General features: G+C 40.3%; 3 protein-coding genes and 2 long non-coding RNA genes across 7 annotated transcripts; 4 read left to right on the top strand and 1 right to left on the bottom strand.

Annotated features, from left to right (window-relative positions):
• Positions 1–757: 757 nt before the first annotated feature.
• On the top strand, positions 758–4,877 carry LOC124204579 (cyclin-dependent kinase 14-like). 2 transcript variants are annotated; one of them, XR_006878992.1, is made up of 9 exons: positions 758–1,377; positions 1,446–1,726; positions 1,800–2,078; positions 2,160–2,251; positions 2,324–2,498; positions 2,561–2,962; positions 3,026–3,278; positions 3,364–4,468; positions 4,555–4,877. XR_006878992.1 is itself a non-coding variant. In XM_046601654.1 (8 exons), the coding sequence occupies exons 1-8, from the start codon at positions 1,299–1,301 to the stop codon at positions 3,471–3,473; spliced, it is 1,671 nt and encodes a 556-aa protein (XP_046457610.1). In that variant the 5' UTR covers positions 758–1,298; the 3' UTR covers positions 3,474–4,877. The 2 variants fall into 2 exon arrangements, 1 of the variants encoding a protein (XP_046457610.1); XM_046601654.1 differs by having other exon boundaries at positions 3,364–4,877.
• Positions 4,878–5,598: 721 nt separating this feature from the next.
• Positions 5,599–7,253, top strand: LOC124204590. Its single transcript, XM_046601675.1, has 2 exons — positions 5,599–5,904; positions 5,976–7,253. Exons 1-2 carry the CDS (start codon positions 5,808–5,810, stop codon positions 6,362–6,364), a joined length of 486 nt encoding a protein of 161 aa, XP_046457631.1. The 5' UTR covers positions 5,599–5,807; the 3' UTR covers positions 6,365–7,253.
• Positions 7,254–12,504: 5,251 nt separating this feature from the next.
• On the top strand, positions 12,505–14,320 carry LOC124204594. Of its 2 annotated transcripts, none has more exons than XR_006878998.1 (6): positions 12,505–12,737; positions 12,805–12,860; positions 12,929–12,990; positions 13,062–13,357; positions 13,641–13,704; positions 13,781–14,320. It is a non-coding gene; the product is annotated as an uncharacterized LOC124204594 (long non-coding RNA). The 2 variants fall into 2 exon arrangements; XR_006878999.1 differs by having other exon boundaries at positions 12,506–12,737; positions 13,062–13,138.
• Positions 14,321–16,883: 2,563 nt separating this feature from the next.
• LOC124205047 (probable serine/threonine-protein kinase ireA) lies at positions 16,884–17,599 on the bottom strand. Its single transcript, XM_046602339.1, has 3 exons — positions 17,167–17,599; positions 16,992–17,106; positions 16,884–16,904 (listed from the first exon to the last, which is right to left on the bottom strand). Exons 1-3 carry the CDS (start codon positions 17,379–17,381, stop codon positions 16,884–16,886), a joined length of 351 nt encoding a protein of 116 aa, XP_046458295.1. The 5' UTR covers positions 17,382–17,599.
• Positions 17,600–17,628: 29 nt separating this feature from the next.
• On the top strand, positions 17,629–21,328 carry LOC124204592. Its single transcript, XR_006878996.1, has 7 exons — positions 17,629–18,717; positions 18,789–18,911; positions 18,980–19,124; positions 19,236–19,537; positions 19,608–19,743; positions 19,816–20,120; positions 20,952–21,328. It is a non-coding gene; the product is annotated as an uncharacterized LOC124204592 (long non-coding RNA).
• Positions 21,329–21,497: the final 169 nt, after the last annotated feature.

A 21,497-nucleotide genomic window follows, 5' to 3' on the forward strand; every position in this document is an offset into this window, starting at 1 on the left:
GAGCATTTGCGGGATGATGGGCTCCAGGGAGGTGTGTCGTCTATTATGGAATGGAAAAAGAGGGGGGGGGGGAAATATCACTCACTCACGACTGACACACACGACCAGAGCCAGCCACACCCTTTGAGCGATAGTCGTGTGTGTGTACAAGCAAAAGGTGAGTCGCCCATCACAAAAGGCGACAGAAAACCTTTGATTCCCAGCCTGGCTAGCACCACCAGTGTTTATCCAGGACACAATCTACTTGAAATCTATCGGCCATGGGAAAAGTTAATGAGCATATCTCTATACTATATAGCGCAGCTCATAGAAAGTTTCGTGTATTTTATAGATACCTTTTGATCTATTATTCATAGCGTTTCTATTGTATTAGCAAACACAATCGATGAATAATAAAGCACGACTACACAAACTCGGCTTGAGTATCATTATTTTTTGTGTATTTTTTTTCAAGGTGAAACTCCCGAAAAGAACCAGTTGTGTGACTCACAAAACATTTCTGGAATAGTTGGGAAAAAAATTTCATTTCGTGCATTCGCCTCGGGGGTGACATTAAATTTATGTAAATACTAACTCGTTTGGTCAAGATTTCACGAGGTAAAATTAAAAAAAAATGGAAAATATACATCTAATGTAGAGTAGTAGGTTATCTCTCCTGTTGTAAAGCCAGTTTTCTGTTGTTGTCCTTTTCTCTAACGGATCGATTTGACAGATGATCATTTGCCAAACGTGACAACGCTGTGCTTTAAAACACTCCCCCTCTCTTTTTTCTTTCTGCTGTACACACACATCAGAGAGAGGCTCACGGCATTATACACACACACACAATACTAGAAACATGGCTGCTTAGCACACACATACACACACTGTCGTCCGATTTTGACAGATACCACTCGTTAAAGTTGCACCAGTCTGCGTGAGAAAGTGAGCAGAAGGTAACGAGAAATCGGTGGCGATTTGTGAGGGACTTGCGCGTTCGTACGGAGCCCGCGCTCTGTTATCTTATCGGGCTTTGATTTGGCTTCCAAGTTTAGATTCGATCGCGGCCCCCTCCCACATCCTACTACTGCCCACTCGATCACGACTCGCAACCGCCCAATTTTTGTCGTCTGAGCTCCTTTGTGCTATCGGCTCGTGTGGGATATTCGCGACGAAAAGGGGAGTGCAACCTTAGCAATGACCACCATATCTCAAGTGTTGGCCAATCTCTACGTCACCATCAGTTGCTCATAGGAGAAATGCAGGTGCTCGGTCAGTGATCCGCCTAATACCCAAGAGTTTCCTCATTCCAGTTCGACATGTCGGAAACCAAGAACAAGCTCAGCAAGGTGGCCAGGCTGAGGAAACGACTCAGTGACAGCTTGGGCAGGCTGGCCTGTAAGTGTTTGCATCACCTTTTCCCCCCGTTGCCTCTTTTAATTTCTTATCTCTCTCTCTCTCGACAGCTCTGGCAAAAGAAGACTGGTCCATCAGCCGAACAAGATCTCAGACCAGACTCTCTCACATGGGCTACCGCAAGGACCACAACGGACTCAGCATGAGGGGCAAAGCAGGTTTCTCTGACGAGTATCTGGACAAGCTGGACAGCGAAACCAGGGACTCGCTGCAGGAGAATGGTGATGCATCTGGTGGGCAAGGTGAGCCAGACCTCCGATGGGAGAGGCTACGACTAAGTGACGGAGATTTGCTCAGCGCCAGCCGGGATCCAGAATTCGAAAAATTGAAGGTATAATTGAATCTAAAATTTGTTTTCCCCTGTTCCATTTCTTATGTTATTATTTTTGTATTAATGTCGACAGGGTTCTGGTGGTGCCGATTCCGGTTTGGGAAGTGACGATGCGTGTGCTCAAGATACCAGCAGCCGAATTGCTACGGTTGGAGGTGAACAAGTGGTGCTGAGACGTAGTAAGAAATCGTCCTCGTCCCACCTGAAACAGCGTCCCAAATCGGAGGTTTACCGACACCAGCCCATCGACCCTCACCTGGCCGGAGCCAGTGTCGTCCTACCCAGCGCATCCGCCATCAATTTGAAACCCTCCGAGTCTATTCGTCGCTCCAAAAGATACTCAGCCTTCGGGGTGTGTATTCAATTCATCTTTTTATTTTCATCCGTTCCTTTTTCTGCTTTTTATATGTTTCAAACTTTCCCGCCTTAATAGGGAACCAGTCCGTTTGGCAAAATCGAGAATTACCTACGACTGGAGCAGCTAGGCGAAGGCTCTTACGCCACCGTCTACCGAGGATTCAGCAAGTAAAAACTTTGAGTCGAGTTATTCGAAAATGTTGGTGACATTTCTGACCAATTTGTTTCTTTTAATTTTAGTTTGACTCAGCAAGTGGTGGCGCTGAAGGAAATTCGTTTGCAGGAAGAAGAAGGTGCTCCATTCACGGCCATCCGTGAAGCTTCTCTACTTCGTGACCTGCGTCACGCCAACGTCGTCACCCTGCACGACATTGTGCACACGAAAACGTCGCTAACGTTCGTCTTTGAATACGTCGTAAGTCTCGTCATTTGGCACATTCCGTTTGAATCGATTTTAATTTTTCTTTCTCTCGACAGCATTCGGATTTGGCTCAGTATCTGGAGAGGCATCCGGGCGGATTACAGGCTCACAACGTCCGTTTGTTCCTGTTTCAGCTCCTGCGTGGCCTCTCGTACGTCCACCGGCGCAAGATCCTCCACCGGGATCTCAAGCCGCAGAATTTGCTCATCAGCGAAGTCGGCGAACTCAAATTGGCCGATTTCGGGCTGGCCCGCGCCCAATCGGTTCCGTCGCACACCTTCTCAAGCGAAGTCGTGACCCTCTGGTACCGGCCGCCTGAAGTCCTACTCGGCTCAACGCAATACTCTTCGCCGCTGGACCTCTGGGGCGTTGGCTGCATCTTTGTCGAGCTCCTGACGGGCAGTCCGGCATTTCCCGGCGTCAAAGACGCTGCCGATCAATTGGAAAGAATCTTCAAGGTAAAATTTTTGCTCAATTTTGTATTAATTGACTTTGTTGATGAATTTTTGTGGGTCTCACAGATTTTGGGGACGCCGACGGAAGCGACGTGGCCGGGCGTGTCCCGTCTGCCGCTCTACAAGCCGCAGCGCTTGAACTTTTACCGGACGCAAAGGCTGGGCCACGCGTTCCCTCGTCTCTACGACATTAGCCAGGCCGAGAATTTGGCCTCGAAACTGCTCCAATTGCAGCCCAGCACCCGACTGACGGGCGAAACGGCCGTCCGGCACAAATTCTTCCAGGAGCTGCCCTCGCAACTATTTAACCTGTCTGACGGTAACAAAGAATTTAGGCTCCTTCTTATTCTGTTTTGAAATAATTTCAACAACCTTTTGAATTGTTTTGATTATTATTTTAATAGACGTGTCCATTTTCACGGTCCCGGGCGTCGGTCTCTACCCGGAAGAGCGGAAATTCCCTCCTGTCGTTCTCAGAGCGGCCCAGGAGTTGAAAAACAAGGCCAAATTTTAATTATTTTTTTAAATAACTAAAACACAAAACTAAAAAAAAAATTAAGAAAAAGAAAATTTCAGAAATGAAATTTTTATTTTCATTTCCTTCCTTCCTATCCCGAAATCCGTTCCATAATAGCCGCCATAAATGCCAATCCCGACACGACAAAAGAAAAGTCCTCCCGCACTATCAAACGGTATTATATATTCACTCGCTTTATAAGAGCGTCAAAGTGAAAAGAGACAACAAAAAAGTTATTTTATGGATAACGGCAGAAATTGATTTGCCTCCAAGTGGTACCCCCTCGATCTTTTTCCTGTGTAGAGCCAATCTCCGTTTGTTTTTCCCCTCACCTTTTGTTGATTTTGTGTTTTTATTTCTTTAAGAGATTGGCCAGTTTTCATTTTCCATCTAGTAAAACACGTCCCTCCCTGTTTAAATAGTTAATTGACAAGCAAACAATGATTAAGGCAGCAATACTGTGTATCCCTTTTGATATAAAAGCTCAGATTCTTTTTCTTTTTTGAATGACCGGAAGACACGCCCCTAGCCCGCCAATTTTGAATTGGCTTCGATTTTTGTTTTTTTCCGGCCTTTTTTAAACAGACACCGCCCCCCTCCTATCGACAAGGTTTCCATTCACGAAACTTTCCGACACACTAGACTCTTAACAACAACAATTTTTGATGCCAAAACAACATTAATTCTTTTGCATTGTCATATCGTTGCCATTTTTACTGCTCTCCCCTCCGAATTTTTTTCAAAACAAATTTATTCGTCCACCCACTACTATATTAAATAATAATAATAATAATAACTCCTACCCGTTTGTAACCGTCCTATCACTTTAACTGCATTTGCTGTTGTCGACATTTTTTCGTACCCGATTGTCAAAACAAACAAATTTCGTCCCAAAATTAAATTGAAAACAATTATCCGGAATACCAAAAAAAGAAAAGAGACAAGTTGAGAAAGAAGGCCCCCAATGCTTCCGCCTGCGTCTACTCACGATAGTAATTGTTTCATCATAATAACCCTCCTCCTCCTACGCTCCCAAATTCGTCAAAAGCAAAACTAAAACTTTTCATCATTTTTTTAGGACCTTGGCGAATTCACCCATTGATTGTTTGTTCCTCAGTGCTGTTAATATTGTTGAGCGATGACTATCGAAAAAAGAAAGAAAAAATAATTCAGAGAATAACGACGATTATATCCCGAAAGAATTTAAAGAAGCTAAAAAAAAATTTAAAAAAATGTCACACAAAATAAATTCCAGCCGCATCCGTCGAAGAATTTGGGAAATTTTTAAAGGAATTGTGTTTTTTTTTTTTTGCCATCGTCGTTCGTCGTCCTCTTGTGTCAAGTGTCCGCGTTATTGTCTTCTTATATCGACATCCAAATAAACATCTTGTATAACCTCAATTTGAATTTTCCCGCCCGCTAATCTTTCTCTCTTTTCTTCATCCCCTTACAGAGATGGGCTACTGTTTGGATTGAGGGGCTGAGATGGATTGTAGGAGCCACCACCTGGAGTTGATGGATGACGGCTGGAGTTGTTCGGGACATACTTAACTTCGTCTGGCATTATTATTACTTTTTAGATTAGGCCTATGGAGGACTAGATCTACTACCTGTCATTTATCAAAGTTGATGGCCCGACTTACTACTACGCCCCCTTGGGGCACGGAACTCTTTTCGAGTCATCCATCACGAGCTTTAGACGACTCTCTTTATCAGTCACGAAACAAGTTATTCGAGAGGCTAATTCTGAAATGATTTAAAAGGGAAAGATATCAACACTGCCCGGAAGGGATTTGTTTGAAAGACACTCGATGATGTGGGTTGTAATTATTCACCTTTTGCGTGTAATCTCAGGTGTAATTCAACAACATGTCTAATGTTTCATTGAACAGCTGTCAGATATTTGGTGGAATTTCCATCGGAATGGAATGGATCTAACGTTACACGTAAAAGAATTTCCCCTTTTGGGTCATCGCTCAGGTGTTCTAAAGGACCTCCAGGGTCTCCAGTTTTCCACCTTTTCCGCAATTCAATATTCCTGTTTACACAAAAGAAGAGTGACCAAAACAAAATAATAATAATAATCTTTTTGTTTTTATCGGATAGTGACGCAATTTTTTCAGTTGTTTTCTTGTTTGAATTTTCGTCATCGCCTGCAGCAGTGGAAACAACAGCAGGACGAGAGACGGCCCTTGTGGTTGATATAATCAGCTGTGAAACACCCGTCCCGGCTCATTTCCAAGTTAACCGGCGACCGAAAAGATCCGCTTCTTTTCAATTCAACTTGAAAGAAAATTATGTCGTTCCACGAATTTTGTTAACATCATCATTATGCCAATTGCCAAATTTTTGACGCTTATTGTCGTGACCTGTGCTGTCGTCCCGCGACTCAACGGACTACCCGTAATCGACAATTCAAATCAGACAGGTGAGTTTGACAAGAAATTGATTCATTTGTTAAATTTTTAAAAATTTAACCGCCAAAATTGTGATCGACAGGAATTGAACACAAAGCCGACACTAATGTGTTTCACTACCTGGAGCACTGGAAAAGTTATCATTTGTTCCCGCACTGGGTGTCTGAAATCGGTGAAATTGCTCTGTTCGCTTTGGATTACGTGTGGCATCACGACCTGGTTGAACGAATCCAAGAAGTCGATGATCAAGTCAGCGAAATCAACGGCAAACTGGACGCCCTTTTGGCCACTTCTCCATCCGCTTCTCGGCTGTTTTTCCAAATCAAGAAATCTTCGCTTCCGGATGCTGGATCGGCATTAATCAAAGATCGCCATCTCAAATTTGCGGATGTTCCAACTGGGAAACCGGAATTTAAGTGGCGGAAAATAACAAAAGCAGACGACAATAAAAGACAGAAATATTATAAGTAGTTTGATTGCCGTGCCAAGTATTAAAATTGAGTAAATGGATTTTTTTTTAGAATCCGGAATAGAAAAAAACAAAATTTGATAAAAAACAAACGGAAGAAAAAATTCTTAAAAAAAAGCATTGTGCTATAAAATAGCCTCAGGGGGGATTTGAGGCTTCCGGGTAAAGCAATATTAGTAATGTTGGTATACGTATGTTGGGCTATTTTCTGTTTTGTGCAATGCCGAAATGTCATTCCGCTTGTTCCGCTGGGCCGCGCGCAGGAAGAGTCGGCGCACTACGTGGAAATTCCCCCCCCCCCCATCATTCCACATGGGCGGTTTCTACATCCCATTGTTTCGTTATTTATTATTGTCAGAGAAAAGAGAGAAAAAATTGACATTTATTTAGCGGAAAGAATATGCTACACGGGGAATTTCCTTTGACATCCTTTTTTTTTTGTTTTTATTTTTTTAAAATAATAATGCTGGGGAAATGTCGATGGCTGTGGCTTTTTGTTTTTCTTAGTAAAACACATTATTAGACCCTCTTGTTTTATCCTGTAATTTTGGCAAATATTCTGAGAATTAAAAGGCCACATAACCAGCTGATCCTATGTGGGTAAATTATGCCAAGTTCACTGAACACAAAAGAAAATTCTTGTCCAAACCCGAGGGGAGAAAAGCCTCGAGGTTTTTTTGTTAAATTAAATTCCACTAGTAACGACTCCATTACACGGGAGGAATACGAACGACACGCCCATCAACCGGCACTATAAATTGACGTACGAGCTGGGATCCATTACCAGGATTATTTCGCATAATCATTATTTATACCGTTGTGGAATGAATCGTGTTTGCTAAATTTATTTAAAAGAATACAATGAATTTGTTTGGTTTAGTAGAACTTTTATCAGGTTGTCTAGTGCCTAAGATTAAATTTACTCAACAAAGAAGATTTAAAATTGGTGATGACTATCACGAACGGTGAAGCGTGATCTAGAAAAGTTACGTAGCACCATACTCGAGGTGAAGTAATGGATGAAACGGTATCATACATTTTTCAGGAAAATAAATAGATCTAGTGAATTTAAAACTGATTAGCGTGAAAAAGTAACCGTTTTCCTGTAACAGAGTTTTCTTCTTTTGTATCGGCAGTTACAAGCAGCAGACAACCTGCTGAAAATGCCAGTCAACAAAAGAAACAGAAACAATTTCACTAATCAAATTTCTATTTTTAAAAATAGTAAAAAGTTTAAGAAAGGATAACAGACTGCATAGAAAAATAGAAAATAAGCAAGAAAAATTGTTTAACAATGCAAATGATTTGTCAAATGGCAACGTTGCTTGCAAATTTCTCTTTCAAGTCCAGCGAGCACAAGATCTAAAAATGGCTGTGCTGTGAAGTCTCACATGAACTATTTGCAAATTTAGATTGCAGTATGGATGTAACACGAATAGAATGGCTTCGGCAGGCAACGACAATCTGGTGAAACGTCGCAGTATGATTACTAACAAGAACCAGAATTAACCGTAACTCGCTTTAGAGTAGTGTATTGAAACCCTGTGGTGATCCGTGAAACAGCTCCCAGTTAGATGACTCGACTTTAGTGTCGTTGATTGTCCATTCAACGATGGAATATTTTATCAGACGACCACCAAAAATGGTAAATCACATAAATTAATAATTTAATTACAAATTTTAAAATGAAGAATTGCGGATGCAGACAGGAATCGTTATCGGGATATAATGGTAGCTGACCGTCTGGAGACTCGTGGCGACCTTCGTGAATGCTGAAAGGATCCTGAAGACTGATCGACACTAGTCCTTGCCAACTGGTCAGCGTTACCCAGCAGCAAAGCCCATCGTCAAAGGTTAGAAGGTTGTGAATTGGCGTTCACAATATTTACCTTCAGTTGGCGCAACGAGTCTTAAACGACGTGGAGTACGCCGACCAGCAGGTTATCGAAAGTGGCAGCTTCATCGCCTCCCCCCTCGAGTCCCTCCTCTGTCGTCGACTCGTCAAGTTTACATTTCACGTGTGAGCGTGAACGTTTATCACCGAGGACGTCCTTCTTTCATTTCGCCACTCTCAGTTTCTGTGTGGGCGGAGCTCTCAACTAGAGAAGGTGCCAGACGGTATGTCCCAGCCTTCAAGGTAGGACGTAGCTTTCGTTTCAATCATTTTCCACTCCTAGCTAGTCCCTAAACGTTTCAGTCAGGCAGCCGATTTTGATTATCGATGTTTTAGACATCAAACATGAACTAAATGCTCTTCTATCAATTTGCGGCCGTCCTCTCTATAAGATTGAATTGATTACCGTTATAATAACGTGCCTTATGTTTAAGTGACTGGACTTCCATTTTCCGAGTCAATTAGAATAATAGAGAAAATTAGACAACAAGTATAGTGTTTTAATTTTATGAAATTTAATTGCTATTTACAGTACTGTCATACATATGACGCTTGAGAAAAGAAAAAGGTCTTTCTTCTGTAAGACCCAAATCGATCAAAAATCGCGCCAAATCCACATCTCCGGTCTTATTTCACATTCGTCGTTATAGCATACTTTAGAATAGTCGTTCTACTTTGGCTACAGGCGAGCCCCAGGCCGGTTGGATTATAACTATCTCCAACCGAACCCGAGACTCCTTTCGCCCGAATAGCATTTTGTGTTTGACGTAACTATCAATGATTACTCCAAGAATGTAAACTCGGCCTGAGTAACGGTGGCGCCGTTGGCTTCTAGCGTAACTAGTCTGTCAATTATAACTTGAACGTTTAGCGCTATATCATGTTTGTTAATAAGATCAAGAATTTCAACTGTGCTCTGAAGCTGCGGTCTATAACTTGCTGTAGCACGAGTGTATCCACCATGCGCATTAAGCATTATCCATTCTTGTATCATAGACGATCTCCACGAGGTTCTTGTCGCCTCTCGATGCGCCGCCAGGGGCTAAGAAGTCTGGGTTGACTTTCAGTTCTTTTTTGATGAACTTGAGGTTCGCGTATAAGTCCAGAGTAATGTTGCTTAATAATAATTATAATAATGTATTGCATTTGGTATTTGGTAGCGCCTTTTCCATATGAGTGATCAAAGGCGCTACTAGCTCTGACAAAATAAAAACATGGAGATATCAGTTTACATAGGCCGCATTGAATAGGAAGGTTTTCAGTTTTGATCTGAACTGTGAAAGGGAAAATTGAAAAGTAAGGGGATGAAGAGCAGGCAGGCGCAGCTCAACAGGGAGGGAATTCCATATCCGAGGAGCAGCAACAGAAAATGCTCGGTCGCCTAAACTCTTCGTACGGCTACGGGGGGAGAGAAGAATAAGCTGGTATGAGGAGCGAGTGTCACGAGCAGATTCACGTAGTTTGATTAGGTCACTCAGATACAGGGGAGCCATGCCGATCAAGCAGCGGAACACAAGCGAAGCTATCTTAAACACTATTCGCTGGATAACAGGAAGCCAATGGAGGGAGCAAAGAACTGGGGTGATGGATTCACAACAAAGAACGCTACAAATTAGTCGAGCTGCAGAATTCTGTACTCGCTGAAGTTTGGCGATGCGCACGGTAGGTAGACCGACGAGTAAGGCATTGCCATAGTCTAGTTGCGACAGCACAAAGGCCCGGACCAGCTGAACGGCAGCTGATTGTGAAAGGAACCTCTTGATCCTAGCAATTCGCTTGAGATGATAGTATGCTTTTTTGCAGGATAAGTTGATCTGCGCTTCCATCGAAAGGTGAGAGTCGAGCAGCACACCGAGATTTCGAACCACTGGGGAGGGAAAAATGTGAGCACCACCAACCACTAGCGGGATCGATGAGATCAGTTGTTTTTTTGACGCTATCTTTAGTAGATACGAGAAGAGCATCAGTCTTGTCCTCGTTAATTTTGAGACGATTGGCAGCAAGCCACTTTCCCTGGTTGGCGAGGCACGCCGTTAGGTTGTTGTAAGCCCGTTGCTGGTCGGCTGCAGATGGCGATGGGATAAAAGACTCGTATTCCTAGGAACGCCAGTAGCACACCGTAAACTATTTGCGACAAACCGAAAGCTTTCTCATAGGTGAATCCTGAAGTAAATTGAAAGGAGAACTCGACGAGTCCATCCAAAATGCCCGCCACCATTCGGTCTATAATGGACTGTATTTCGGCCGTGACGCCAGTTTCATTGATGCTGTTGCATAGAAGGACGTATGCTGGTACTTCTGTTTGCCAGTTGCGGTCAACGTTGTTTAGGTTTATGTGATCCGTATTGTTTCGTACTGAAATCACCTTGTCAACCTCGTCTTGAGCTAACGGATGATTGAAAAATCCGGCAGGATTCGCTGTGCTTTGCCTTTTGATGCCAACTGGGGGTACTGGGGTTTTTTCCCTTCGCCATTTTTGCTTGCTTTTTCGGAATGTTTGCTTTAATTTAGAGATTACGCTCTCAAGTGAGAATACATGCATGTTGCGATGATTGGTGCTGCTTATATCAACTACCGACCCGATATTTGCAGCAGCAAGTGCCAATCTGACCATTTCATTCGAAGTAGAAATTTTCCTGTTGGAGGAAAACGTTTCAACGATGATCAAATCAATTTCAACAAGATTGATTATGTTTATCATTGTTTAAAACGAGTTGATTAAGTCTCAAACTGGCGTGCCCACTGGGACTACCGACTCTCCGCGCCTTCCCATTGGTCGATACGATTTTTGATCATTTCGAATTCTTATTGGCGCCACTCTCGTCGGTTCGGCCATAATTGGCAATCATTTAACGACAATTCATGGCCCTTAGTAGATCTTTGATGCCTTCGTTTACTCGTTGTTGTGCATTCAACGTCCATTGTTTATTATTGCGTTGTTTCTTTTTCCTGGCGACTCGATATAGACACAAACTCGAAACAAAACAGTCAGAGCTTGTCATGAAATCGTCTGTCGTGATCATTAAAGTTGGGCTGAATTTAGTCGACTCAACAGTCAACACAAGTGATTTCACATCTTTCCGCCAGCAGAAATCGAATGTAGTCATGTTTTTACTTATTTTTTGGCATGTTGGTGAGACGTCCACTTTGCTGGCTGTTTGTTGATTAGCCAATGTGCCCATCCTTCTTTCTTGTTTTAGTGCCCACCAACTTTGTCTTGGAGTTTGGCAACGATTTCGAAAATTGATTGGGGTCTTCTCTTTCAATTGATCTCGTTTCCCCATCATTTGACGCTTATAGTAGTGCATTGTCCATGACTCATTCAGCATTGTTGTAGCCCAAAATTTTGAATTTCTAAAAAGTTCTACGTCACAATGAGTATTAGCTCACTAGACGGCCTGTTTGTTTGTCTGTATTAACTGAATCTTGTTTGCAAAACGGCTGTTGTTTTGCTAGGCGCCAGTTGAATTTGCGGATAACAAGTTGTCAATCCTCTTGATTCTTTGCTTGTCTGATTGAAATTAAACTTTAATTGAATTTTGCTTGAATAGAGAACCGTGCAAAATTCAGTCAGTCGGAACCTCTTAGACACGGAAAGCGCAAGACTGGCTGCTTTGATTTGCTTGTTTCTGTTTGTGTGGCATAGAATGGGGCCTCACGCCTCATTTGTAGACGACGCTCACCAAAATCACCCTTTTCGTATTCTTAAGGCCCTAAGGGCGAAAGAGGGTTGTATTCAGCCTTAGGCAGTACGAAAAGGGTGATTTTGGTGAGCGTCGTCTACAAATTCATCACAAATTAAGCACCGCCCATCAAAAATGGCTGAGACCCAGTTTTGAAATGGGAGGCGCTTATTTGAACTTTGAACTAGAAATACACAAAGCTAGGTTCATTTTAAAAATATTTAAAAAATACCATGAGAATCAGCGTGAAAAACTGATTCTCATGAAGTATGTTTAAAACAAATCGAAATTTCATGCAACGACCCTATTCATCAAACTTGAAGCCCCCTAGCGTTCAAGGCTTACACCTTTTTTCTTCCTATTTTCACATCGTTATGGCGTTTATTTTTTTGCAAAAAACAATAAAGTTGATTAAGAAATATTGATTATAACGTGACTGAAATAGTGAAAGGGTAAAAATCAACGAGTACATAATTGTTATGTCGTCACGTGATAAGGCGCGATGCGCGTCGTCCAATAGGAAAGCTTGGATTGAATCAGCTGTGTGTACTGTGTAGTTGTAGTGACAACTGACAAGAGAGTGTGTGAACCAGAGAGAAAAAATGGTTTGAGCACAGAGCAGCGTGTACTTTGTAGTTCTGAATTTCAAATTCAAAATTGAAATGATTTAGATTGTTACTCCAATCAACAATTCACGTCTACGTAGGAAAAACGAAATGTGGATAATGGATATTGCAATCGATTTTGAAAACTTGTATTATTCTTCTGTTATGAAGCCCTGTCCTACTATCTCAATTGGTAAATTTGTTTAATTTGTCTTAATTTGTCTTTATTTACCATCCTTACAAGTTGGTTTTATGCACAGCTCAAAGGGTTGACCTTCCAGTTTTGCTTGAACTTTGTAGCCTCTTATTCCATATGGTAGGCTTCATTTTCATACACAGATTAGAGCCATTTTCTATTAAATGGTACTTTCCATCTATTTAAAGGCAGAGTGCTGGTTTTTTGTATAAAACCATGAAGCAAATTGAAGATTGGAAATTTACAATGAGTATTAGATCTAACTTTAATTTTTTTTACACACATTTTCCTGTAACTAAGTTTTTTCTTTTGTATCGGCAGTTCGAACTACCTGCTGGGAATGCCAGTCAACAAAAGAAACAGAAAACAATTTCACTAATCAAATTCCTATTTAAATAGTAAGAAGTTTAAGGAGGATAACAGACTGCATAGAAAAATAGAAAATAAGCAAGAAAAATTGTTTTACAATGCAAATTATTTGTCAAACGGCAACATTGCTTGCCAAAGTTCTCATTTAAAGTCCAGCAAGCACAAGATCTAAAAATGGCTGTGCTGTGAAGTCTCACAGAAACTATTTGCAAATTTAGATTGCAGTATGGATGTAATTAAAATGAAAGGTGATTACTTTATTAGCTGATATAAAGTAGAAATCTTTGCACCAAACTTGTAAGCAGCTACAAGTTTCCATTGTCAGCTCTATTTGAAAGTTACAGGAAACATTACCATGGAAACTGTTACCACTGTTCTGTTACCAACCAAACAGTCATCTTTCAAACAAAATTATTACAAACTAGTTAATAAATTAAATGCTAGATTACCTCTTAAAAGTTTTGACATTTAATCTAGCATTACATTTTTCGGTCCCTGGTTGTTTTCAAATTGCTTTCTCAATTTATGCAGATACATATTCCAACATATTTATTTGTTTGGAGACAGCAGTTGAGTGATATAATTTCTTCACAAGGTGAGTTTGTTGCTCTACTTCTAATTTGAAGATTAGCTGAAAATTCCAATTGTTTTAATTAACTTTTCATCTCCAGGAATATACTGCCCGCTCACACATCTATAAGCTGATTCCATGGTATGCCCACAACTATTTGCAGGGGTGAGACACAATTAAACTCTCATTTGTCATCAACAAGTAGTAAGTGTTGACTGTTGAATGTTCAATCCATTTCCCTGAATCGATAGTAAAGTATGTTGGTTATTTTTCTTCTTGACCCTTTTGCTTCGTTAGTGAAGAGACAAATACTGTTGGAAATAATTTCATTATCTGCTCAGTTTTTCTGGCCAGTTCATGTTTTCGACAACTTTCTTGTTTAAAAGCCCTCCATTTCGACGACGAAATGATAGAAGATAGGCCTAGTTGATGTTGATTGCGATTTCTTCATCCTCCTCCGATCGAAATCTCTTTAAGCACTCACCGTTACGTGGACCATCCGTATTTTTAATGTAAAATCTATTCGATTCAACCATTTTCTCGAATTTGTTTTACTGTGAAAGTTTATTTTAGTTTTTTGTGAAGTTTTTTAAGTCAGTTGCATGCTTAAAGCAAAATATGACAGGTGCGTGGGTTTCAATATGCCTTCATATATATACAGACGGGATTTTCTAAGCGTATGAAATATCCAACAGTTTTAACCGACTTTTGATTTATTGAGGAAATTGTTCACGGACTAACCAGCATGAAGGTGTAGCAACCAACTGAATTTGTCGTAGACGCTAAATAATAATTATCATATGTACGAGAAGGGATCGTAACGAATAGTTTTTAGGCCTATACGTCGTGATAGAGGCTGATGTAAATGTTAATCGTGTTTCTTGGTCGTTTAAAACCTCGGCTGTTCGTTTAACTGATGTGTTTTAATTGACTACCATACCACCATCGAATCTTACGGATTCTTATATTCATTCGTCGTCATCAACATTTTTGATCTAAAATTTATTTAAACGAGGCATATCTTCCGGCTGGCAAGATCTGCATCGTCGAGAAGTTTGATGATGGCATCAACGATTTCTTTCCTTTCATTACAAGTCAAGTTTTCTTGCAACAGATTTCGGGCATCGATGCCATTGGATTTAACGTCAATTCCGAGTTGGATCAATAATTTGATGGCGTCGATTAATCTTTCGCTTGAATTATAAGCACATAACAAATGAAGTGCGTTCCCTTCCGTCTTCGTCCTTTGCGTTGATATCAATCCCCAGTTGAATCAATAACCTGATTGCATCGGGTAATATTTCAGTTGAATTATTACGACACAGTAAATGGAGTGCATTGTTTTCGTAGTTGTTTTTCTCATTTAAATCGGTTCCGAAATGGGCTAAGAATTTGATTGCGTCAATTAATCGCTCACTTGAATTATAAACACACAATGTGTGGAGTGCGTTGTTGCCGTTGTTGTTTTTCTCATTCCAATCGATCCCAAGTTGGATAAATAATTTGATTGCGTCGATTAATCTTCTACTCAAATTATTACGACACAAAAAGTGGAGTGCATTGCTTCCGTAGTTGTTTTTCTCTTTCAAATCGATTCCGAGTTTGATTAGTAATTTGATTGCGTTAATTAATCTTTGGCTTGAATTATTTAGACACAGTAAATGAAGTGCGTTGTTTCCGTCTTCATCTTTCTCGTTGGCATCGATTCCAAATTGAATTAATAATTTGATTCCGTCTTTAATCGTTCGCTCTAATTGTTACGGCACAATAATGAAGTGCATTGCTTCCGTAGTGGTTTTTCCCATTGATATCAATTCCAAGTTGGATCAAAATTTTTAGTTCGTCGATTAATCTTTTCCTTGAGTTATTAAGACACAGTAAATGAAGTGCGTTGCTTCCGTCTTCATATTTGCAATTGATATCGATCCCTAGTTGAACTAATAATTTTATTGCGTCGGTTAATCTGTTGCTTGAATTATTAAGACACAATAAATGGAGTGCGTTGCTTCCGTTTTCGTCTTTCCCATTGACATCAATCCCGAATTTAATTAGTAATTTGATTGCGTTAATTAATTTTTGGCTTGAATTATTGAGACACAATAAGTGGAGTGCGTTGCTTCCCTCTTGATCTTTTTCATTGACATTGATCCCGAGATGGATTAACAATTTGATTGCTTCGATCAGTTTTTCGCTTGAATTATTAGCACATAATAAATGAAGTGCGTTGTTACCGTTGTCGTCTTTTCCAAGGACATCAATCTCTCCTTGGATTAATATTCCGATTGCATTGATTAATACTTCGCTTGAATTATATCGACACAGTAAATGAAGTGCGCTGCTTCTCTCTTCGTCTTTTTCATTGACATTGATCCCGAATTTAATTAGTATTTTGATTGCGTCAATTAATCTTTCGCTTGAATTATTACGACACAATAAATGGAGTGCGTTGTTTCCGTTGGCGTCTTTTCCATTGACATCTATCCCGCCTTTGATTAATATTGCGATTGCATCGGGTAATATTTCACTTGAATTATTTCGACACAGTAAATGAAGTGCGTTGCTTCCGCCTCCATCTTTCCAATTAACATCGATCCCTAGTTGGATTAATAATTCAATGGCATCGGTTAACATTTGGCTAAAATTATATCTACACAATAAATGAAGTGCGTTGTTTCCGTTTTCGTCTTTCCCATTGACATCAATCCCGAATTGAATTAGTAATTTTATAGCGTCGATTAATTCTCTACTTGAATTATCACGACACAATAAATGGAGTGCGTTGTTTCCGTCTTCGTCTTTTCCATCGACATCGAACCCGTCTTGCATTAATAATTCGATTTTGTCTAAATCCAAGTTGGTTTCTTTGCAAAGTAGACGCAACTCTTCTTCTTTCTCGGCCAGCTACAACACATAAAATGGTTTGACATTATTACTTCATGTTATACCAACAGCGTCGTGCAAGAATAACTTCTACAAAAGGTTTTGACTATATACTTTTATAGTGTATCATTGGCCTGTGTACGAAGATAGGTGAGAAAGAAAGGAAACTGTTGTTGAAAACGGCACAATTGTAAAAAGCAAAATTTTTTCCCCTTTTGTCAAAACCTTTTTGGAATTATTTTGTACCACCGCGCACGACACTCATCCAATGCCATTTGTAGATAACAACTTATATGTTTTATCTGTCAGTTGTCAAAATATTATTACCTTTTCTTTGATGGATTCTAATTGAATAACAACATCGCGAGATGAAAGTCTATGAATGTATTCGAATGAATGTATTCGAGGCCCGAAGCCAATTGGGAGAAAACCTTGGAGAAAACCGTGATGTAGTGTGGCAGTTTAGGTCCCCTGTATTTCAGCGAATGATTAGCATCTAGAAACATGTGATCTAATGATGCGGCGCACAGTTCCAAAGCAAAATACCTAAAACCCGAGCAAATTTGTTTGAAACATTCTTATATCTTTGGACATTCAAAACTTTACTTGAAATTATCGTCAGTTTCATAGTGGAAGCATTTGACGATATTTGGATGGTCTTGAAATTGAAGGTTAAGAATGCTTTCTTCGTGGTTAGCACCGTTAGCACCTATGAGTAGAACTCTTTTCACTGCCACTTTACTGCCTTGATATTTCCCTGGAAACACTGAGCCGTAGCCACCTTCTCCCAGCGGAATTTTGCCATCAAGTTGAATTTCCATTTCATTCAAACTGATGTTGTCTAAAATGGAGCAACACCGAATTTAGTTGTTTGTCGGAATGCCTGAAACAGAGATCTGGACGCCCGTTGGTTTCGAGATGGACGCAAGGTGCCCAAAATACTAAGCCTGCGCCTTACAAGTAGATAGCCTATCCATAAATAATTTATGAAAGATAAAACTAAACAAGGAAAAACTTTTTTGACAGGCTGTCGACGTATGACACTTTTCTGTTGTTGCTATGTAAATTTACACATTATACTCATAACAATTGGAATCGATTTCTTGACAAAAACCGAGGCTCTTTTACCATCCGGATGATTCTGGTTTTCCTTTAGGTTTCTAAGTTGGTCATAAGATGATATTTGATTTTAGGTCTTATCATTTTTTATATTTGTTGAATGTTTTACTTACCCGTATCACTTGTTTGTTTTGTTTGTTTGTTTATTTTTACAAAAATTACCGAAAACAGATTCCATGGATTTAGCGCCTATGATGGAGTAGATTCCACTAGAAGTGTGTCTATTGGGCTTGTCATCGCCACAGGGTAGCGGAAGTTCCTTGCCTCAGAATAGCGTTACTTGTCAAACTCCCAGAAGCTGCAAACTTGCAAGAGAAAGAAGAAGCGAAGCGGAAATAAGTTGCGCTCTTTAAAGGACGAACTTCAACGTTCGAAATACCTGAAGAGCTGTTAAAAGAAAAAAAAGCGCCGAGTGATATCCGGCAATATCTAAGTATGTGACCGTATGTGACAAAGTGCAACAAACAGACCATCTTCGTCCGACCGCAAACGAATTAAAGTATCTATCCTGACGTCAGGATCTTAGGATTAAGGCCGCATGCAAGGTTTCCATCGCATCTCCAAGAATAATTCGCCGGCTTGAATCTCCCCATACCGAATTTTAAGTACGTCTCGTTTTCTGTCGGTCTCTTCAATGATTTTAGCACGCTCGCTTTGCAAGTTTGATTATCATATTTGCTAAAACATTTCAAGTTTTCAAGACTATGGTGCGTCCAGCTTCGGATCCCAACAACCTTGTGCTAACTGCTCCTAGTTTTGGCGTCGTGGCCTCCACTACAGCAAATAATTAACTGCCAGTCTTTCGCAAATTGAAAAAAAAGAAAGACAACTGCCTACAAGAAAATTCAACGCTTCTCGAAACGCTTTTAAGAAAATCGCAGCCTTTGTATCGCAGCGCCTCTATCGGTTTGATAATGCACTAGTGAGTCCTTCAGCCTTTGCATAGATGTGATAGATGGTCAGACTGCCAAGTGCCAAACTGCCAACTCAATATAGAATATATTGTTTTATAGAAGTGTCATCCATTGGAAAGTAATAGTGAGTATTTACCAATTATTTTTTATCAAAGCAGGCCATTTGTCTACTGTTTTTCGATTGTTCAATCGTAGGATCTGTGATACCACGGTGATACCCATGAGTGTGTCGCCAACATGTGCTTGAAACAAAGCAGTCTATGTTCAGCTGGAAGACTCTGAAGAGTAATGTACTTAAATCCAAGTCTAAAGCACCAGGTAATAGAAAACATTGTCATCTCATTCTGAATCCATAGCTAATGAACATTTTATTGACTTGCATACAGATATGGAAACACAAAGAGAAAGAATTTTGCCCTTATTGTCAGTGGAGTTGGCGCTAGTTCTCTGCAAGCTGCTTTTGTTACTTGTTTGATGTTAAGCAATGCAGATTAATAGCTGGACCATGATAAATCATCACCCATACATGAGGTTATTTTTGCAATGAACCAGTGTAACTAATTTTAGGGTTCATTATATTTATTCTCCAAATTGAAGTAGCAGATTTTTGGCGTGATCACTAATGATGTCTATTCTCCACAGATTGAAAATCAAATTTAAAAAAAAGTGAACTTTCCTATGATGACAGCCCAATTTGAGCCAACTTGATCGCATACCAAAGCCCTATCTGCTGCAGCCAGCTACAGAAGAACAAACAAGTACCAGGGTGCAACGAGTCCAATTGTTCTGTTGGCTGGTACCAACACTGCAATGCTGGCCTAGCAATTAGTTGCTGGAAAACATCATCTTAGCTCAATCAATGGCCAACATTTTCTTGTCTAGTCCAAAATGGGCAATTCACCAACTGTAGGATAGCCAGCAGCTAGGGTAAACCATTGATGCAGGTAATTTTGACAACAGAAGGACATAATATAGTGTACAGATTCGGCAAGTGATTCTCTTACCCTCAACTAGCTGACATTCAAAACATCTAACGGCGTAGATGCTTCCTTTTGCCAACCGGCCAGAAGACCTGGACCTCAATGGATAGCACAACTACTACATCTTCCACGGTGGAGGTTGCTTCCCCCGCCGTCACTCCGACTTTTATGTAAGGAGAAAGAATTTTACTGAATTTGTTTTAACGTTCCATTTATTGATTTATTTATTTTTTCATTGTTAGGGAAACTGTTACGGCTTCTGCTGTCGTTGTTACGACACTTGCTGTAATTACAATTGCTGGCGCTGACAAGCAGGTGAATCGGGTACTGTTACTCCTGACTTTGTTCTGCAAGCCCCCCACAATTTATTGAACGGAGGACATTTTCATCTACACTGCTCGGATTATTGAACCACCTGGCACGTCGTTGCCCTCCAAAATTATCAACAATAGAATGCCCGTTAACAGCCTAACAATGCAGCTGTTGACTTTCCTGAGCTTGGTTAACAAAAAGAGACGTGCAATCAAGTCTGCTCGACGAGCTTAAGGTAACGTTATCGTTCAGGGTGTCTTGAAAAAAACAATCCGAGTTGCTAAAGAAGGAAATACTGCGGAAACCTGTCTTCCTGATCTCAGTACTGCCTTCGCCTTTTCAACAAGTTCCTGTTGCATGCAGTTTCCGAAAGTGAGGCGGTTATCGTCAATTAAAGAAGCCATTTGTGTAGAACTCACCCGTTGCGTCAGCGAAAGTTGTCTTTTCAAGTTAGAATTCTTATGATTATGAAGGAGGAAAGCAACTCGTAATGATGTTGGTCCTTGTTTAGGATTAGTTCATTTTTTGGCCAGTAGATCGAAGGAGAAGCCAATCTCGTAAAAATTTCTTTGCTTGTGTTGCCAGTAGTCACGTTCGTGAAAGTCGTATCATGGGACCAACATTTTAATCCGAATTGAGATTCCTCGTCCATGCAGCTATCAAGTACCAGAGAAGACATCGATGGAACGTGTGTTAACACATTGCTATGCTGACAGCGATAAGTAGTAGAACATTTTTGACGACTTACGAAATCCTTTGCCTGCTTCAGAGACGCCCTTCAGTTTTAAATCTCGATTGTTAGAATTCAGTATTTTCCAGTATCGCAAATCACAGTGGTCGTTGCCAACATTTTAACATCTATCCTCGCCATTTTCTCCAGCCTATTGTGACAACTTTATCAACATGTTTTGTGTTATTTGCTAAAACAGGTAGTTTGAATGAAGAATGTGAAGCACATTTCCCATTTAAGTATTTAGAACCTGGTAATTCTCATTAATAGTCATAATAAGTGGCTTTTTTATTGTGTGGTTGATTATGTCTGTAATAAGTTTTTTTTTCTATTTAGGTTCTTGACTGAAACGATGGAGCAGGAATGGTGAGACGCTGAGACCATACAAGACTGCTTTGAGACATTGTTTTTATTCTTCTGGTGTCATTTTGTAGAATATGTTTTGTTTACTGGATATGTGAGTGAAGTAGAAAGGACAAGGAAATCCATCCTGGGATAAAGGGAGAAGTGCATGGACAGAATAGTGCAGAATGGTAAATCTGCATAATGAAAACAAAATTGATGAAAGAACACTATTGTGTTGATACTACGAGCTCAATTGAACTGGGTAGTGTTAAATTATCTTGTGTGTAACATAAGTTATTCAGTGATAACTAGCCATTTAAGCCTAACGATAATTTTGTTGTTAAATAAATAAACTTTATGAAGTAATACATAGAATTGTGCTTTATTTGTCCCACCTCCACCCACAATTCCACCACTTTTTTTTACAACACATACATACATGACATACACACATACACTTAAGTTAACCCGTTGGCTGCCACGCCATACAACCCGTAGGTTGTTTTCTACTACTCTACGCGCCACGTCTGAAGGATC

The sequence above is a fragment of the Daphnia pulex genome, chromosome 10 (genome assembly GCF_021134715.1).
Source record: "Daphnia pulex isolate KAP4 chromosome 10, ASM2113471v1".
In the NCBI taxonomy this organism is placed as follows: domain Eukaryota; kingdom Metazoa; phylum Arthropoda; class Branchiopoda; order Diplostraca; family Daphniidae; genus Daphnia; species Daphnia pulex.

What these genes read in the sequence shown, in the direction of transcription:
- LOC124205047 (XM_046602339.1), bottom strand. Translation starts at nt 17,381, where the DNA reads ATGGAAATTCAACTTGATGGCAAAATTCCGCTGGGAGAAGGTGGCTAC. An exon ending in GAAACTGACGATAATTTCAA is followed by an intron (nt 17,107 to 17,166) that starts GTAAAGTTTTGA and finishes CTCGGGTTTTAG; the next exon opens with GTATTTTGCTTTGGAACTGT. An exon ending in ACATCACGGTTTTCTCCAAG is followed by an intron (nt 16,905 to 16,991) that starts GTTTTCTCCCAA and finishes TTATTCAATTAG; the next exon opens with AATCCATCAAAGAAAAGGTA.
- LOC124204590 (XM_046601675.1), top strand. Translation starts at nt 5,808, where the DNA reads ATGCCAATTGCCAAATTTTTGACGCTTATTGTCGTGACCTGTGCTGTC. An exon ending in CGACAATTCAAATCAGACAG is followed by an intron (nt 5,905 to 5,975) that starts GTGAGTTTGACA and finishes TGTGATCGACAG; the next exon opens with GAATTGAACACAAAGCCGAC.
- LOC124204579 (XM_046601654.1), top strand. Translation starts at nt 1,299, where the DNA reads ATGTCGGAAACCAAGAACAAGCTCAGCAAGGTGGCCAGGCTGAGGAAA. An exon ending in CAGCTTGGGCAGGCTGGCCT is followed by an intron (nt 1,378 to 1,445) that starts GTAAGTGTTTGC and finishes CTCTCTCGACAG; the next exon opens with CTCTGGCAAAAGAAGACTGG. An exon ending in ACTATTTAACCTGTCTGACG is followed by an intron (nt 3,279 to 3,363) that starts GTAACAAAGAAT and finishes TTATTTTAATAG; the next exon opens with ACGTGTCCATTTTCACGGTC.